This window comes from Rhinopithecus bieti, unplaced genomic scaffold, assembly GCF_001698545.2.
Source record: "Rhinopithecus bieti isolate Rb0 unplaced genomic scaffold, ASM169854v2 scaffold_3875, whole genome shotgun sequence".
Taxonomy (NCBI): Eukaryota; Metazoa; Chordata; class Mammalia; order Primates; family Cercopithecidae; genus Rhinopithecus; species Rhinopithecus bieti.
In genome coordinates, this window is record NW_016804422.1 from 1,998,537 (window position 1) to 2,018,510 (window position 19,974).

General features: G+C 46.5%; 1 protein-coding gene across 2 annotated transcripts in view; it reads right to left on the reverse strand.

The window, feature by feature from the left end:
* Positions 1-337: 337 nt before the first annotated feature.
* ARIH2 (ariadne RBR E3 ubiquitin protein ligase 2) overlaps positions 338-19,974 on the reverse strand; it is a 60,606-nt gene continuing 40,969 nt past the window's right edge. For both annotated transcript variants that reach the window (XM_017868145.1, XM_017868144.1), the window contains 11 exons: positions 19,004-19,154; positions 17,487-17,608; positions 15,389-15,498; positions 12,312-12,429; positions 11,290-11,340; positions 11,178-11,199; positions 6,260-6,411; positions 5,399-5,542; positions 4,128-4,196; positions 2,907-2,990; positions 338-2,684 (listed from right to left, as the gene is read on the reverse strand). In XM_017868145.1, coding sequence (XP_017723634.1) covers positions 2,613-2,684; positions 2,907-2,990; positions 4,128-4,196; positions 5,399-5,542; positions 6,260-6,411; positions 11,178-11,199; positions 11,290-11,340; positions 12,312-12,429; positions 15,389-15,498; positions 17,487-17,608; positions 19,004-19,154 — 1,095 coding nt within the window. In that variant the 3' untranslated portion in view covers positions 338-2,612. The remainder of the gene's footprint in view (positions 2,685-2,906; positions 2,991-4,127; positions 4,197-5,398; positions 5,543-6,259; positions 6,412-11,177; positions 11,200-11,289; positions 11,341-12,311; positions 12,430-15,388; positions 15,499-17,486; positions 17,609-19,003; positions 19,155-19,974) is intronic.

Below are 19,974 nucleotides of genomic sequence, written 5' to 3' on the forward strand. Positions count from 1 at the left end.
GGGGGGGGGGTGGGTGGGTTGGGACATTTATTTCAGTACCCTACCACAACCCTGGGATCTGTTTTTGATGGGGAATGATTCAGCCTGTACCCAGGGAAGGAGAGGAGAGCTGAAAACTGCCAGGATTTTCTACTTCATTCCACGGGGATCACTTACAGGTGCCCTCTCCCCCAACAGCCAGAAAGGGAAAACAGAGCTGAGTTTGGTCACTGGGGCCTCCCCAGCCCTCTGGAAGAAGGGGCTGACTGATAGGAAGGCACTCCTCTGGTGTTCACTGGCCAGACCCCTGTGGGCTCAGGAGACTACCTAGACCCCATGAAGAAACACTCTGGACACATTTTTATAATCAGAAACTTACAGTTTATTGTGAATAAACCACTCAACTTTGAGCAGATGACATTGCCTCAATTAACTTTTCTTTGAAGAAAACAAAGATATATGGTAAATTCATGAAAATACTGTGTCCTTTCTCTTCTACCCTTTGTAGGGCAGAAAAATTCTACCTGACCTTTCCCATCTTCCTGATGATGTTGACAAACAGCCACTGGGGGCACAGGAGGGGACTCTACACAGGCCAAGAGCTATAGGCTATAGTCTGAGCACAGAAAACCCTGCAGCCCCAGCATCCAGGGCCACAGCTGGACACAAGTGCAGAATGTGGCAGCCCTGCAGCCCAGACAATGCCTAGGGTGTGATTTAGGGTGCAGAGCTGCAACTCAGATCCTGTGCCATGGCAGTATCACAGGAAGGACTTGATGGAGAGGTAAAGGCTCCAGAGGCCAGGATATTTATTCCTTGTGCCAATACAGCATTCACACCTGACCTCCAGGTCCTGCAGCAGGTACTCTCCTCATTCAGTTAGCGCCCCCACTGTTCCATTCTGGGTTCATCCGCTATACTCCTAATTTGTTCTCCCAATCCACCCCACAGTCTCTCCCTTGCTGGGGACAACACAGTAAGAGACAAAACCTGGGGAAGGAGAAAGGGAACCTGCAACCAGCCATGGACCTCATGATTCCATGAGTCACAACTATCCTGTGTCTTTAAGAATGACTGTTTTATAGCTTACATGGTACCTGGGAAATTGCTGACTTGAAGGTGAAATGTATGAATACCAAATAATTTCTATCGTAATATTCACAGATCTCTGTATCAGCTCTCCCTGGAGGTCAAGCAGGTGTGGGAGAGTATAGACTGCTCTGCCTGCCCTAGAGTGGAAGCATTGAACAAAGCCACAAAAACCCCAGCAATCACAGATCTAACTTTTCAATGGCCCACAGGACCAGATTCAGGAAAGGTAGGACACCAGGCAAACCACTTGTTCCCTTGCACTTCACTGTGCGAAAACTGGTCTGTTCCTCTGGCCAGACCCTTCTTAGTACAGGATCTGGGACCACAAACCAAGGAGTCCCATGGCCTTGGACTCCCAGACCCTAGGATGGTATCCCTCTGACAGCTGGAAACCAGGCAAGGGGGAATACACCTCAGCCTCAGAGCAGCCTCTGGACACACTCCAGGTAACATGAAAATAACCTGTGAAAACGTGGTCCCCGTGCCAGAAAGGCCAGTGCCCTAGGGAAGGCTATCCTGAATTCTGACCCTGATGTTTGCCAAAGGAGAGTGCAGCAAGACAGTGTCAGGTTTGGCCAAATGTGACCCTGCTCAGGGCTATACCACTTGAATACTGGCACAAAAGAAAGGACCAAGGTAAAGCAAATTTATTTGGGAGGAACAATTCCCTTCAAAAGTAGATCCCTATCTTTAGGAGACAAAAGGAAATGCTGTGATGAACCTATGCCCCCTAGTTTAGGGGGCCACAGGCCCACCCCCATTCTGCTGTGGGCTCTAGCCTCAGTAGCCAGATCCAGGTAAACCTCAGTTTCAAGAACAAAGGTGAGCCACAGACATGCAGCACCACCAGAGACAACACCACCCTGTGGCAAGAAGACCATGTTCTGAACTGTCTCCGTACCGCCATAGTAAGGCAGGAGGTATGCTGTGACTCCTTGTGCTCTGTGCCCACTGCACAGGCCAGTTTAATTCCCTACCATCTGCCACCCATGCTCTTCCTTTGGGACTCCAACTCTGGCCAGACAAATGTGAATCTGGAAAGCAGAGGCCCAGGGCCCTCTTGCAGTACAGACATTTTCAGGTGGGTAGGCAGCATATGTTACATTCTAAGTAAAACAGCTAGAGGGTAAAACACTCCAACGCCAATTTATTTTCAAAAAGGGCTCTGTGTTATCCTATAGTTTGCCTTTTTTTTTTTTTTTTTGGTATAATTGTACAATCTTTGAAAGTTACATAAGTTGTAATGATCTAATACTATTAATAGCCATTCAGAAAACACTTTCCCTCCCTCCCAACAACCATCCAGGGGGAAATAAAAGTCCTGAAAAGAGGCCAGTTCAACATGGCCTCTACCCTGGTAGAAACAAAAAGTGAAAAGAGAAGAAAACAGAAATCAACTAAGAAGTGTTGCCAGTGTCTCTCAGGAGTGGGGCCCTGGCTGTCGCCTGGGGTCATGAAAGGCAGAGCCTGCAGCATGCAGTACGGCAGCCGGGAGACCTTGCGGCCACATTTTCCTCACCCCGGCACATCCACATCCCAACTTAGGTGTCATGGAAATCTTTCAGCAGGGTTCTCCTCCGCTGCTCCGCTATATGCATCTGGTTCTCCAAGTCCTGCATCAGAGAAACAAGGTGTATGCTTGCATGGCCCAGGCCTGGGAGCAAGGAGTAGCCAAAGCCACAAACACCCTCCAGGACCTCTAAGGAGTAAAAAACACTGCCCTTCCCATTCTTAGCAGCAGCTTCCAGTGCACAAGCCAACAACCCTGTCACCTATTACCAGGTCAGTCCTCCTTTACCTGCAATATAGAATCCAAGAGGACAGTAGGCACTTACCCCTCTGTCATAGCTGTCTGCACGCTCCACTTTCCATGAGAGGTTTTCGATCTCAGCCTCCAGCTGAGCCTGCTGGTATTCAAACTGCATAGGCAGAGCAGGAGGGTCAAAAGGTGAGTGGGCTGTGGCTGGGGCAGGGCCTGTACACGGGGTGGGCACACGCAGCACCTCAGGCTCAAGAACTACAGACAATCCTGATACTGTCCTCAGAAAGTAGTGTTATTCCCTGTGCTCAGAGCCAGAATCCAAACAAAAGGCTATCCAAACAGCAAGGCCACACTCACCCTCCACCCCTAAAAGGTCCACTCCACCCTCCACACTCCCAAAGGAAGGGGAAGAATTTAAGTCACTAAAGAGAACACTCCCAACATGAAAGGGAAAGGATGCTGTAAAAAATAAGTCAAACGAATATACTCAGACACTATCACTTCACTTTTTTTCAGTCCTTCTGCAAATCAAGAGCCTTAAAAATACTCAAACTTAGTAATTATACATCTAAGAAGATACAGCTTTATGCACAAAAATGTTCCTCAATGTACTACTTATAGTAACGAAACAAAGAATAAATGTCCCAAGTGATTGTACAATCATGTAATGACACATTTATGCAACCATTAACAAAATGGTATTTACCAGGCAGGTAACTCATAACAGTTATAACAATAAACTTTATAACAATAAAATGTTATATATACACAATATTAATTTTAAAAGGCTGGAAAATGCTGACAGTGGTAATTTCTTTCTGGACAACGTAAATGCTTTTCTGTTTTCCAGCATTTAAACAAAAATGTGAATTACTAGTTTATTAACATTTATTGTTACTGGTAGTAACAATAAATTCATATTCAAATTCAACTCTAAGATGAAGAATTAAGGTATAAAACAGTCAAATATATCTTAAGGACATGCATGCTCAATATCCCTCCCAAGCATGGGCACTAGTGGCCTCCCACTGGCCACAGACCTTTTTAGCCAATCACCCTTTAAATATAGTTGTTCAGAGGATTAGGTGCATGTGTCTTACATTACACAAAATAACAGCACCTGAGATGTATTTTGGAGGTGCCCAGAGTAGAAGTGGAATTTTGCAATTAGAGTTTTGTTTTAACTTTGCCCTCCCAATGACCAGGGTCTGTTCCTCACTCTCCTGCAAAGTGCTGGTAGAGAAGGGCACCTTTGAGGCTAACAGGACAGAGTAGAAAAATTGCTTTGCCTTACCAGCTTCTTTCTGGGTCCAGACTCCATGTAATATGCATATGGGTAGGTGTACTGCAGGGTGTATCGACACTGCAACAGGAGAGAAGGGACCTGTGTCTGTGATTCTAAGCTACCTGCATCTCAGGTGGCTCTTACAATTCCTACCCTTCACATGCAAATGAGCTTAGCTCTATAGGTATGGGCCTGAAAGAAATGATACTAAGCCAAATAGAGATGAATTGTGAAAAGATATGGGGAAAAAACAAACAAACAACAATGGTCACAGAACACCCAGTTTCTTTTACAAAGTGATTACCAGCAGCTGCCTCAATAGCTTTTCCCTCTTGAGTAGGACATCAGAGTCAACACATCTATCTCAATGCTTAGCCAAAGATAACCTTTTTTTTTTTTTGAAACAAGGTTTCATTCTGATGCCCAGGCTGGAGTGCAGTGGTGCGATCCCCACTTACTGCAAACTCTGCCTCCCAGACTCAAGCGATCCTCCCACCTCAGCCTTCCAAGTAGCCAGGACTACAGGTGTGCATCACCACACCAGGCGAATTTTTGTATTTTTTTGTAGAGACGGGGTTTTCTCATGTTGCCCAGGCTGGTCTCAAACTCCTGGGCTCAAGCAATCCACCTGCTTTGCCCTTCCAAAATGCTGGGATCATAGGCGTGAGACACTGCACCCTGCCCAACCTTTTTTTTTTTTTTTCCCTTGAGACAGAGTCTTGCTTTGTCACCCAGACTGGAGTGCAATGATCTCAGCTCACTGCAGCCTCCAACTCCTAGGTTCAAGCGATTCTCGTGCCTCAGCCTCCCAAGCAGCTGGAACTACAGGCATGCGCCCCCATGCCTAGCTAACTTTTGTATTTTTAGTAGAGACGGGGTTTCACCATGTTGGCCAGGCTGGTCTCAAACTCCTGACCTCAAGTGATCCGCCCACCTCGGCTTCCCAAAGTGCTGGGATTACAGGGGTGAGCCACCACGCCCGGCCCTTCAATCTTTTATTTTCCTTTGAGTGATGCATACACAGGACAAAAGGAGAAGAAAAGTGCTCTAGTTTTCCCTGCAGGCAGAGGCAGTGCAACACTCTTATAAATCCCCTGGACATCCAGCAGAGGACTGGGTCCTTGATGGGCACAGCACAGGAAGATGTGGATCCACAAGCAGAAGCATGAAAGGCTGCACAGGGTGCTAAAATACCCTCTTTCAACAGGGCTTCCCACCTTCAGAGGTTGTGACAGAGCCAGGCACTGGACCAGGGATAGGATGAGTGAAGTGGTAGATACCTTGGCCAAGAGCTTGGCAGCATTCTGTAGGTACTGCCAGTCGATCCATGTCCCCAGATTGTTCATGACCCTCTCCTGAATCTTCTCGTGAATCCGCTGGTATGTCTGTGCCTCAAGCTGCAAGCTTTTGTTGTGGTTTTCCCACTACAGGGCACAGAAGGGGAAAACCACACGAGTCCCACGAAGGTACAGAGGTCTACACAGGAGTTCAGGATAGACACCTTGCTGACAGGACATGGCCACAGACTCCTCTAACTTATTCCCCAAAGTGCAAGAGCAGATCTTCTTCAGTCCATCCTTCTAACCTGTCCAGAACAGCTGTATGCCTGCCAGATCACTACCCTTCTGGGGCAATGGGACTCCAGCCCTGACGACTATGCAAAGCTAGGACCCTGATGGTCTACTGTGGTTAGAGACCATTATGCATGGTGCTCTTTGGGCTTCTGAAGGGCTCCCTGGGAGAAACTGCTTTCCAAATCTGACTACTAAGATGATACTATGGGAACAGATTGTGAGGACAGAAAGAAAAAAATAAATAAAAATTAAAAACGTTGAAAAAAAGAAAAAAAAAAGATGGCACTAGATGGAAAAGACTGTCTGATGGCCCCTCATTGTCCTTCAATCCATCATTCAACCAAAGTCAGTACCAGGTCCTTCCCAGTTGGCTGGAGATAGGAGATATACCCTGTAGAGCTTGAAAGGCACATCTATAGAGGGATACCCAGGGATACCGCAGGAGCTCCATTCACTGACTTCTATGTGCACAGGCTGGCTCTGTCTACCAGTCCCCTGGGAATCCCACCAGCAGGTCAAGTGGAAGAAGCCTACCCTGTAGGGGAAGGTACAGGACAGGACACCTACCCTCTCGAAGTAGAATAAGTACTTCTTGAGGGCTTCCCTCGCCTGGGCTTGTTGGCTCTGGTTCACAATGTCAGGATTCTCCTTGTAACGACTACACTCATAGTATTCACTGCCATGAGTCTTCCAATCTCCTAGACACATCCAGCAGAAGTCTGTGTAGAACAGAGGAAGAGTCATTTACATCTACAAGACAACTCCACTTTCCTCTATAGGCAGAGGAGAGAGACAGTCAGATCCTGCTCCCAAAGGGGTCACCTGAACAGAACTTCCCAAGGGGGCCTCTTTCCTGAAGGAATGCGCACCTCTCATCCCTGTCACATCCTACTGTCCTTGTAGTCTGTATTTGCTGATAGGAACAAAAGCCTATGGATAATTTCTATTCCATGGGCACATGCGCCATGTGCTTTATTAATCTAACACAGGCAGATGCTGACCGTACAGACTACTGGTCTGCTATGTCAATGCCACTATGAGAAGCAGGAACTTGTCCAACTGAGGCCCACCTGACTGTCTAAATGCACATCATCAGTACAAACTGACCTCCCTACTGCTTCCTACCCTCACACTTGTCCTAGAAAGATTTTTGTATATGAAGCTAAGAATAAAGGCTTTTCCCCTTTTCCTTCTATTTTAAAGAACACATTTCTTATTTTTCTTTTTTTTTTTGAGACGAATTCTCACTCTGTCACCCAGGCTGGAGTGCAGTGGCACGATCTCAGCTTACTGCAACCTCTGCATTCCAGGTTCAAGCGATTCACTTGCCTCAGCCTCCCGAGTAGCTGGGATGACAGGTGCCCACCAACATGCTGGCTAATTTTTGTATTTTTAGTAGAGATGGGGTTTCACCATGTTGGCTAGGCTAGTCTCGAACCCCCAATGTTCAGTGATCTGCCCACCTCTGCCTCTCAAAGTGCTGGGATTACAGGCATGAGCCACTGCGCCTGACAAATAATACATTTCCATAAAACCTAGAGCTATCCAATGGTTCATAATCAGAACTATGATTCTGCTTTCGTGGTAGCTCACACCTGTAATCCCAGTACTCTGGGAGGCCAAGGCGGGTGGAACACCTGAGGTCAGGAATTTGAGACCAGCCTGGCCAACGTGGTGAAATCCCCATCTCTATTAAAAAAAAAATACATATATACACACACACACACACACACACAAATTAGCCAGGTGTGGTGGCACGTGCCAGTAGCTACTTGGGAGGCTGAAGCACGAGAACTGGTTGAACCTTCAGGGCGGAGACTGAGCCGAGATTGCACCACTGCACTCCAGCCTGGGTGACAGAACGAGACCTTGTCTCAAAAAAAAAAAAAAAAAATCCCCTATATGTTCAAAGATTCATTGTTAGATGCTCAAAGAATTATTGCAGTCTAATGGAGAGAAGCCAACCACAGTTTTGTTGGATGAACAATGGCCTGTTGATATTCTGCATTCCATGAGCACATGGGCTATGTGCCTTGTTATATCTGTGTCAAGGCTGCTACGAGAAGCAAAACTTGTCTAAGTGAGGTCCTCCTGGTTGTCTAGAACACACATTGTGTGTTCTAATAATACCTTATTCGATTTTATATCTGGCCTATTCTGCCTCTTCCAGAGACCCTGACAGGGTAACTCCTGTTTCTCAGGATTCAATCTCCTGGGATAACTTGGCTTACTGACTTACCAAAAAATGAGGTTGAATCATTTTAGGGAAGCCAAAGCAAAACCCGGAGACCCAGAGGTTGTTCCATTTCTCTTATGGGAGCCTTCACCTAATAGTGGCAACACTGCCCTCTCCTTAATTAGCTAGGTGTGCTTGCTACCATTTCAAACAATACAGGCCGGGCGTGGTGGCTCACACCTGTAATCCAAGCACTTTGGGAGGCCAAGGCGGGCTAATCACGAGGTCAGAGTTCAAGACCAGCCTGGCCAACATGGTGAAACCACGTCTCTAACAAAAATACAAAAAATTAGCTGGGTATAGTGGCGGGCGCCTATAATCTCAGCTACTTGGGAGGCTGAGGCAGGAGAATTGCTTGAACCCAGGAGGCGGAGGTTGCAGTGAGCCGAGATTGCACCACTGCACTCTACCCCCGGCGACAGAGTGAGACTTCATCAAAAATTAGCTGGGTGCGGTGGCATGTGACTGCAATTCCAGCTACTCCAGAAGCCCAGCAAGGATAATTGCTTGAACCTCGGAGGTGGAGGTTGCAGTGAGCTGAGATCGCGCCACTGCACTCAGCCTGGGTGACAGAGCGAGACTCCGTCTCGAAAAAAACAAAAAACAAACAAAAAAACCACCACATTCCTTAGGGTTGCCCATATAGGTGATATAAATATACAGCAAAGAAAGAGATGGCAGTTTTTTTTGAGATGGAGTCTCGCTCTATCGCCCAGGCTGGAGTCCAGTGGCACAATCTCGGTTCACTATGACCTCTACCTCCTGGGTTCAAGTGATTCTTGTGAGATGGCAGTTAACTCTGGGTGTCAAGCGATATGGACACTCATGGGGCTTCTTAGGCACTAGAAATGTGGTGGGTGCTGGGGTATTTGTCATTATTCTTTAAACTCTGTGTGTCTTTTGCATTGTTCTAAGTGTATGATATACTTCTCTCTCCGATATATACCAAGAAAAAGAGGGGGAAAGTGTGTGGGCACGCTGGCTCAAGCCTGTAATCCCAGCACTTTGAGAGGCCGAGGTGGGTGGATCATGAGGTCAGGAGATCGAGACCATCCTGGCTAACATGGTGAAACCCCGTCTCTACTAAAAATAAAAGAAATTAGCCGGGCGTGGTGGCGGGCGCCTGTAGTCCCAACTACTCCAGAGGCTGAGGCGGGAGAATGGCGTGAACCCGGGAGGCGGAGCTTGCAGTGAGCTGAGATCGCGCCACTGCACTCCAGCCTGGGCGACAGAGCTTCTCTGTCTCCAAAAAAAAAAAAAAAGAGTGTGGCCCCACAGAAATATGCCACTAGCCATGGCCTATCTTCATTCGGCACTGCAGAGTCAATTTTACTGTCTAAGTCCCTGCCATGACCACTCTGATTAAGAGGGCTCCTGGGGCCGGGCACGGTGGCTCACACCTATAATCCCAGCAATTTGGGAGGTCAAGGCAGGCAGATTGCCTGAGGTCAGAAGTTCGAGACCAGCCTGGACAACATGGTGAAACCCCATCTATACTAAGAACACAAAAATTATCCAGGTGTGGTGGTGGGTGCCTGTAATTGCAGCTACTGGGGAGGCTGAGGTAGAACTGCTCGAACCCAGGAGGCAGATGTTGCAGTGAGCCAAGATTGCGCCATTAGATTCCAGCCTGAGTGACGAGCAAACCTCCATCTTTGGGGGGGAAAAAAAAAAAAGGCCAGGCACGGTGGTTCACGCCTATAATACCAGCACACTGAGAAGCTGGCAGATCCTGAGGTCAAGAGTTTTTTGTTTGTTTGTTTGTTTTTGAGATGGAGTCTCGCTCTGTCGCCCAGGCTGGAGTGCAGTGGCTCTGTCTCGGCTCACTGCAAGCTCCGCCTCCCAGGTTCACACCATTCTCCTCCCTCAGCCTCCCGAGTAGCTGGGACTACATATAAGTGCCTGCCACCATGCTCGGCTAATTTTTTGTATTTTTAGTAGAGACAGGGTTTCACTGTGTTAGCCAGGATGGTCTCGATCTCCTGACCTCGTGATCCACCCACCTCGGCCTCCCAAAGTGCTGGGATTACAGGCATGAGCCACCGCGCCCGGCCGAGGTGAAGAGTTTGAACCAGCCTGGCTAACGTGGTGTAAACCCCGTCTCTACTAAAAATACAAAAAAGTAGCCAGGTGTGGTGGTGAGTCCCTGTAATCCCAGCTACTCAGGAGGCTGCAGTGGCAGAATTGCTTAAACCCAGGAGGTGGAGGTTGCAGTGAGCCAAGATCACGCCACTGCACTCCAGCCTGGGCGACAGAGTGAGACTCTGGTCTCAAAAAATACAGAAAAGAGGGTTCCTGGAAATAGCATTTGCACAGGCCCTTACAAAGCAAAACTCTCGGTCAGGTGCAGTGGCTCATTCCTGTAGTCCCAGCACTTTGGGAGGCCAAGGTAGGCAGATCACCTGAGGTCAGGAGTTTGAGACCAGCCTGGCCAACACGGCAAAACCTCTTCTCTACTACAAATACAGAAATTAGCCAGGCGCGGTGGCAGATGCCTGTAATCCCAGCTACTCGGAAGGCTGAGGCAGGAGAACTGCTTGAAAACAGGAGATGGAGGTTACAATGAGCTGAGATTGCATCACTGAACTCCAGCCTGGGTGACAGAGTGAGATTCCTTCACAAAAAAAAAAAAAAAAAAAAAAAAAAAGAAACTCTCACAGACTCTCAGGGGCTCCTGATAAGCATCAAAGCAGCTGGGTAGGAGACCCACTTGGACATATTTTCTGCTTGAAGTCTGTTTCTTCAGCTGACCTGGCCGGGTGGCATACAAAACCAATGGGTTCTAGCTATGTAAATTATTCCTGATCGATGAAAGAGGTCTGAAAGGTTAAATCAAAACCCCCACTAGAAACTCTGTAAAACAGCAAGGGAAAACCATTATTTTACTACTTCTGGTAAAGGTATCTACAAGGTAGCACAGATAAGCCCCAAGCTACTTACCTGCCTTGGCAAAAAAGTGAAAGCAACACCCTGAAATCATCTTCTTGGATAACTGAGGATCATGAGGATTATCCCAAACTTGACGTCTGACTATGTATGTTAGCAAGATAGCAGTGGGATTGTAAGAGGGACCAAAAAATAGAAAATAAAAAAAAAAAAAGCTACTTTATGCCAGTTACCGTGACTGTTAAGTGACTGAGGCTCTTCTATGTTCTGTCATTTCATGGCAGAAGTACTCACTTAAATAGTAACGGAGACCCAACCAAAAGAAAGTGCCACTGGGCCTTACATACCAAGCTTAGAACTCACCGTGTTTACATTTGGAGCATTGCTGTCAGAGGGAAACAGAAGAGAACACGTTAAGGGCACACTGACCAAAGGTTCCATGTCACACATACAAAGTGCAGAGGCTTCTGCTCACCATGTGATTACAGCCTCCATTCTTCTCAATGCAGATGTTGCACTTGGGACACTGAGGAGACAGAAGGGTGCCATTAGGCTCACATACCACCAGGTTGGTTTTAAGACAAATTACACAAAGCTCCTGGCACCTGTGCCCAGTTGCTCATCGTGCGAGCACTTCTGGGGAGGAGCATCTCATTTTAATGTGGCAGGTCACTGAGGCTGGAACAGCAATTCAAGGAAATGAGGTCAGCATATTTGGCTTTGAAATGCTTCAAGCACCAGCTGAACCCCACTAAGTCTTCCTTCCACCATCTGCCCCTGCCACAAAGCTGCTCAGATTAAGCACAGGTTGAATCAGCAGAAAACCTGCCTTCTTGAAAGGACTGGCAAAGAAGCACAGGAGCTGCCACAATGGATTCAGTCGTGGTCAGCTTGCCTGAACTTCTGCTTTGAGAAGAGCGTAAGGAAACCACATCTAAAGCTCCTCTCTACCATTTGAGAGATGCCAGCAACCTGAGGCAGCAATGCAGAGACCAGTCTGATGCTGTGATCTCCCACTGCTGTGAAGTCGACCATGTTTAATAATGTCGTTATTAAAACTGTGCTTGTGAGTGCATACTCTGCAAGTGACTGACAAAGGGTACAGTGACCCCTAGAGCCCGCGGGCCATACTTTCCCACGGGAAACTTCAAAATGAGTATCGTGCAGGTCTGAGCTTGCATTACAGCCTTACTATGTATCAAGTGTGGCTATTAACCACCTCTTTTTCAGAGCTGTTAAAGGCTGGTAGTTTTCTTCTAATTAGTTCCCCCTTTTCTGGCATTTTGGCATTTCATAATAATAAAGAAAAAATGCACCCAATGCATCCTGTGATAAACTGCTACAAGCTGCCAACTCTGCATGAGGGTCCCCAACCCCCAGTCCTCAGGAAGGGCCCTGGGGCTCTGGGTATTCTGCTCTCAGATGGCAAATCTCCAAGGTTAGGCCCTGGGCAGCAATAAGAGGGCAGATCCATGAGAGGTAAAATACAATCCTTACGTCTTTAGTGTGAGCACTAATGTAGTTGGCTGTTTCAGAGTCGTCTGCACACTTCGTGAGCCATTTCCGGATCGTGGCGCAGTCTGTGGGTGCATGATACATCTGACGACACTTGAAACTTAAAATTGGAAAAGAAAAACATTCAAATATTCATTAAGTCAGGGTCCCATGTTTAAAATTTTCCTTTTATCCAAGTCAATAAATCATGAATTAGAGCTTTTCTTTTTTTTTGAGACGGAGTCTTGCTTTGTCGCCAGGCTGGAGTGCAGTGGCGCGATCTCGCCTCACTGCAAGCTCCACCTCCCCGGCTTCACATCATTCTCCTGCCTCAGCTTCCCGAGTAGCTGGGACTATAGGCGCCCGCCACAACACCCGGATAATTTTTTGTATTTTTAGTAGAGATGGGTTTCACCGTGTTAGCCAGGATGGTCTCGATCTCCTGACCTCGTGATCCGCCCACCTCGGCCTCCCAAAGTGCTGGGATTACAGGCATGAGCCACTGCGCCCAGTCTATTTTTTGTATTTTTAGTAGAGATGGGGTTTCACCATGTTGGCCAGGATGGTCTTCATCTCTTGACCTTATGATCTGCTCGCCTCGGTCTCCCAAAGTGCTGGGATTACAGGTGTGGGCCACCCTGCCCGGTCTAGAGCTTTTCAAATAGGTAAATTTCTCTCTCAAGGCCCATGGAACCTTTACTTACTCATGAGTTATACTGAAATACTACATGAATGTCTCTTCAACTTAAGCCTTTGTAAGACATGCTCTAACATGCACAAATAAAATGTTTCTGTAGGCCAAGTGCAGTGGTTCATGCTTATAATCCTAGTACTATGGAAGGTCAAGATGGGAGGACTGCTTGAGCCCAGGAGTTTGAAGCCAGCCTGGACAACATGGTGAGACCCCATCTCTACAAAAAATGAAAAAATTAGCCAGGTGTGGTGGTATGTGTCTGTAGTCCCAGCTATTAGAGAGTCTAAGGTAGGAGGATTGCCTGAGCTCTGGAGGTCAAGGCTGCAGTGAGCTATATTCGCATCACTGTGCTGCAACATGGGCAACTGAGAGAGACCCTGTTTAAAAAAAAAAAAGGGATCGCTTTAGACCAGGAGTTTGAGACCAACGTAGGCAACATAGGAAGACCCTGCCTCTACAATCTTTTTTTTTTTAAGACAGAGTTTCACTTTTGTCACCCAGGCTGGAGTGCAATGGCATGATCTCGGCTCACTGCAACCTCTGCCTCCCTGGTTCAAGTGATTTTCCTGCCTCAGCCTCCTGAGTAGCTGAGATTACAGGCTCCTGCCACTACACCTGGCTAATTTTTGTATTTTTAGTAGAGACGGGATTTCACCATGTTGGCCAGGCTAGTCTTGAATTCCTGACCTTAGGTGATCCACCCGCCTCGGCCTCCTAAAGTGCTGGAGTCACAGGCGTGAGCCACTGCACCTGGCCTCTACAACAAATTTTTAAAAATTAGCCGGGCATCTGTAGTTTCAGCTACTTGGAAGGCTAAGGCAGAAGGATCACTTCATACCAGGGGTTTGAGGCTGCAGTGAGCTATGCTATGTATGTTAAGTATCTTGTTTAAACCTCTTGTTTACCAACCCCCAAGATGTCAAATGCAGAGCTATGACTCTCATAGGGCATGGTGAGGTGCTCTGAGAAGGACTCCTTAGCTCAGACCTAAGGCAGGATTGAGATCCACTTCTGGGAGTCTCATCTGATTTCCCAGTCAGACATGCACACAAGGATGCACAAATGCCAGAACTTGCAAAATCTGTAGGGTCATGATATATCTGATGACACTGAAACTTAAAACAGAAAAAAAAAAGACTCCAATATTCATTGGGCTAGGCTTCCATATTTTCAAATTTTCTTTCATGCAGGCCAACAGTACTTTGTGGCTAGAAAAGGCCCTGAGGCAAATACCCAGGGAGGTAACTTCATAAAGTGGGACACAAGAATAAAGAACAATTACAAGGAGTCTCTCTGAATCTGCTGTGATCCTGGTGGCTGCCTGATTTAAAATGAAAGAACCACTACATTAGTGATTCTTAACCTTTGGTGTCAATAATGTTTTGAAATGCAGGCATGCGCACACAGACACACATCTCATTTTCCAAGCAGTTTCTCTGAAGCCCCACGATGAATATTCCAGGGAGGTATGATTAGGACAGATCTGGGCCTAAATTATGGTTCTACCATTTACTAGGTTTACCTTGTACCTTGATATCTTCATAGAATATAAGGGTCATAGCCAGGCGCGGTGCCTCAATCCTGTAATCCCAGTACTTTGGGAGGCCAAGGTGGGCAGATCATGAGGTCAGGAGTTTGAGACCAGCCTGGCCAACATGGCAAAATCCCGTCTCTACTAAAAATACAAAAATCAGCCGGGCATGGTGGCATGTGCCTGTAATCCCAGCTACTCAGGAGGCTGAGGTAGGAAAATTGCTTGACCCTGGGAGATGGAGGTTGTGGTAAGCAAAGTATGCACCACTGCACTCCACCTTGGGCTACAAAGCAAGACTCCATCTCAAGAAAACAACAAAAAACGAGAGAATATAAGGGTCATATACGGTTGTGATAAAGCAAGGTAAGTGATCAGGATAGTGTCTGTCATCTGGTAAGCTTTAGTTATTCCCACGGTATCTACTGAATGAAGTGAACCTTGAGTAGATGTAGAACATATTTATGACTTAGTTTTACAAAAATTAGCCAAGAAAGGCCAAGACAGAGAAAGATTAAAATGCTGAAGATTATATCTTTCAAACACAGTAATATGTGATTAGCTATGCAGACAGATACATCCCACACAATCTCTGGGCCATGAGACTTAGTAGCATAAGCCACAACACATTCTCCAAGAACCTGTGTCACTTCCTTGCCTCCAGACTGAGCATGTATTGAAGACTTAGTGGAATATGAGATGCTGGGCATAAACCTACCCACTTGGAGCACAGTTGCTCTGTTGGCTCAGAGACCCTGCCTCTTCCAGTGCCGCCCTCACATGGAGCAACAGCAGTGGTGCTTTGGAGGATGGGGCATGAGCCCAGGGCTGTTCAGCACTCACACTCACTCTTACCAGAAGACCTCGTTGCACCGATTGCACTGTACTCGGCGAGCTCTAGGCTCTTGTACCCGAATAACCATGGGGCAGTCTGCACCAGGGCACAGCTGGAGCTGGTAATGACTCTGTGAACACACCAAGAGGAAACAATGAGGACATCTCTTAGTTGCTGTCTAAAAATCAGAACCCCCTGAATATTCAAAACACTTTCTGTTCTCCCAGCTGATGACTTATACCAAGGGGTTATATAAATTCAGAAAGGATGTTGTGAAAACCAAACATAAGCCAGATATTAAAGAGGAACTTAGGACGTCTAGCTTAAACCAGGTAGCAACTCACTGGAATGATCTAAGGTTATATAGAATTGCACCAGGCATGGTGGCTCCTGCCTGTAGTCCTAGCTACTAAGGAGGTGGAGGTGGGAAGACTGCTTGAGGCCTGAAATTTGAGGCAGCAGTGATCTGACTGCACCAACGCATTCCAGCCTGGATGACAGCAAAACTCTGTCTCCAAAAAAATTAAAAAATAACAAATAAGGCCGGACACAGTGGCTCATGCCTTGTAATCCCAGCACTTTGGGAGGCCGAGGCAGGCGGATCACCTGAGGTCAGGACTTTTGAGACCAGCCTGGTCAACATGGTGAAACCCCGTCTCTACTAAAAAACACAAAAATTAGTTGGGTATGGTGACGCAAGCTTGTAATCTCAGCTACTCAGGAGGCTGAGGCTGGAGAAGCACTTGAACCTGGGAGACAGCAGTTGCGGTGAGCTGAGATCGTGCCGCCACTGTACTCCAGCCTGGGCGACTGAGTGAGACTCCATCTCAAAAAAAAAAAAAGGTATCTCTGAGGAGCTCAATGACCCTCAAAGGCAGCAAACAGTATAAAGAACAAGGCCTTCTGTTTATCCTGTGGCATGTGCATTACAAGAACCAGACCATAAATTAATCTGGAAAGCTTAGGCAAAAAAGACAAAGACGAAAGTTATGCTGCATCAGGCGGATGGCTTGAGCTCGAGTTGGAGACCAGCCTGGGCAACATGGTGAAACACCTACCTTTACAAAAAATACAAAAATTAGCTGAGTTTGGTGGTGCATGCCAGTAGTCCCACCTGCTCGGGAGGCTAAGGAGGATTGCTTGAGTCTGGGAGGTCAGAGGTTGCAGTGAGCCATGTCTGTGCCTCTGCACTCCAGTCTGGGTGAGAGAGTAAAACCCTGTCTCCCCCTCCAAAAAAAAAAAAAAAAAAAAAAAAAAAACCAAGAAAAAAAAAAGAAAAAAAGAAAAAGAAAAGAAAATTATATTGCATGGAATCAGCAGGCCTAGCAAATGGCCTAATAGAGGGAAAGGACTACAAAAGTGATCATGCTGGAATCCTGGACAAGTTTTCCAATTACTCAAAAAGTAATACCCCTTCTCTCTGCTCAACCACACAGGAAACCGAATATAACAGCAGCTCCTAAATACACCTAATTTATATTCATCCACTGAACACACAATAGCTTTTTTAAGCCCCTATGTACAAGGTGGGGATGTGTGTCTATGGAAGAGAAAATCAAGACTCAGAATTAAAAAAAGAAAAAAAAAAAAAAAGAGGCTGGGTGCAGTGGCTCACGCCTGTAATCCCAGCACTCTGGGAGGCTGAGGCAGGCAGATCATGAGGTCAAGAGATTGAGATCATCTTGGCCAACATGGTGAAACCCCACCTCTACTAAAAATACAAAAATTAGCTGGGAGTGGTGGCGCATGCCTGTAGTCCCAGCTACTCAGGAGGCTGAGGCAGGAGAATCGCTTAAACCTGGGAGGTGAAGGTTGCAGTGAGCCAAGATTGCGCCACTGCACTCCAGCCAGGCAACGCAGCAAGGCACTGTCTCACAAGAAAAAAAAAAGAGTGGTCACAAAGCAAGGAAGTATCCAAGTTTCACACAATGGTGTGTCTAACTCTAGGGCCTGTACTCTTCACTATCACTCTAGTGGTTTTCAAACTTTTTTAAACCTATAGAGCTCTTTCTTCGAACACTATCACTTAATGTCACCCTAGTCTATAAAGTAAGTAACTGACCCTCTGATGGAAGGTAGGCCCAGGAAGACAGAAGGCAGAACAAAGGCTGGTCATACCTCCACATAGTCCCTGAAGAGGTAGCGCCTGTATTTCTCTCTCAATTCTTCATTGGGAAGCAATGGAAACACAAAGTCCTCTGGTGTACGGAGTGGACAGTCCTGAGCCATACAAGAGACTCCTGTTGAACAAAAACAACCTGATGGGTCTGGGTGCAATGGCTCATGCCTGTAATCCCAGCACTTTGGGAGGCCAAGGCAGGCAGATCACCTGAGGTCGGGAGTTTGAGACCAGTCTGACCAACATGGTGAAACCCCGTCTCCACTAAAAATACAAAATTAGCCGGGCATGGTGGCAAATGCCTGTAATCCCAGCTACTCAGGAGGCTGAGGCAGGAGAATCGCTTGAACCCGGGAGGCGGAGGTTGTGGTGAGCTGAGATCGTGCGATTGCACTCCAGCCTGGGCAACAAGAGCGAAACTGTCTCAAAAACAAAAAACAAAAAACCAACCAACCATGATGGACAACCATACTGCAGAAGACACAATGACACAATTTGCCCACCCAATTCAGTCAACAAATCTAAGTTGCATAAAATAAAGCCTTCAAGCAACAGAATTTATTCAAAGAGAAATTAGCATATTTTCACAGCAATGAAACTAAAATATTATCCCAAATGATATCACTAATGGCACCATTAGATAACAAACCCATTTTAAAAATCCTTAGAGTTCCTGACTAACAACTGAGTTTTGTGATGTTTAACATTATTTACAGGTGATTATCACCAATTGTGGGACTCTGCAGATACCAATTAATGTGATACTAAGTTGTTTCAGTATCATCAAATCACAGTATAACAAATATTCCTGTAACTAATCATCAAATTTGATTTGTGCTATGTTACCTAAATAGCAGCAAACTCTTGTGGGCATTTCTGAGTTATGGCTGCCACTTGTGGAATCAAGGTAGGCAGTTTAAAGGACGGTTCTCCCAAAAGGTGAGAAAAGGTCGCTCTGCACTCACGCCAACATTTACAACAGTGTATTTAGTTTTCTCATTTTGCTGAGGACTGGGGAAACCTTCGTCACTGTTTGTATTGATGTATTTGAAAATCATTAGTTCTGATGATAAAAACCTCAATCAGGCTCAGAAGAAAACACTCAGTTTACTTGAGTACATGAAAAGGCAGAGTCAAAGATAAGGCCGGGCGTGGTGGCTCAAGCCTGTAATCCCAGCACTTTGGGAGGCCAAGACGGGCGGATCACGAGGTCAGGAGATCGAGACCATCCTGGCTAATACGGTGAAACCCCGTCTCTACTAAAAAATACAAAAACTAGCCAGGCGAGGTGGCGGGCGCCTGTAGTCCCAGCTACTCGGGAGGCTGAGGCAGGAGAATGGCGTAAACCTGGGAGGCGGAGCTTGCAGTGAGCTGAGATCCGGCCACTGCACTCCAGTCCGGGCAACAGAGCGAGACTCCGCCTCAAAAAAAAAAAAAAAAAAAAAAAAAAAAGAAAAGGCAGAGTCAAAGATAAACACTTAATGCCAGCTTTTTATAAGTTCTGTGGCAGACTCACCCACACCCACGCCGTCCTTGACGAGAACTGAGCAGTGCTGCTCCCAGCAGCTGCGGCAAAACTGGTGCTGACAGGCCAAAGAGAGTAGGTTTTCCTTTCGCACAAACTGCATACACACTGCACAGTGGTGAGGGGGATGGGATGTGGGAACCTGGAGAGAAATAGAGCCACATGAGCCAAAGAGGAGTCAGGTCCAGGAGACCATAAGGGTACCTCATGCAGCCGGGTGCATGGGAAGTGATCCTTACCCTGCAACAAGTATCAGCACTCAACTGCAATGTGTGGACTCTGAGTCCCAAGGGTACTAAGCTAAAAGTATATACCAGGAGGGCTTCCTGAAGGAGGTAGCAGCTGGGCTGGGCTTACAAAATCACCAGGATTCAGAGGCAGAAAGAAGGCTGAAATGAGAACTTACAGTGGTTTATAATGGCAGACTGAAAAACTCAGGGTTTCAGAATTGCCAAGGTCCTTAAGAGGTCACTTAGTCCAACTTCTTTTAGAAGCTATCAGGTTACTTTTGTAAACTACCCCTGTTAAGCACAGCAGAGTTGCCCCTCACAACTACTAGAAACCCAGTCACAAAGGTTATTAGAGGATAAGTCTATAAATTGTCTAACGGCCAACATTGTAGTTTTACTTGTCAAGGACAGTGGTTCCACTATATCAATGTGCCCAAACCACAAAATACTACAGCCTTGTAACCAAGTTACAACTCATCCTTAATACACCAGATGTCACATGTAATTAACATGGGGAGGTGGCAGGGGGATGTGGAGACATCTACTAGGGAAGAAACTCTTCTAGAACATGTGCAAATAACTGTATAGCATGAACTCCAGAATCCACATCATGCTACACAAACTGGCAGAGAAAGACAATCTGGGGACCTTGGTTAAAACCACAAACCAATGGAAAAGTCCACTTACAAGAACATTAGGTTCTTTTTAGTTTACTGGGAATATAAAAAAACA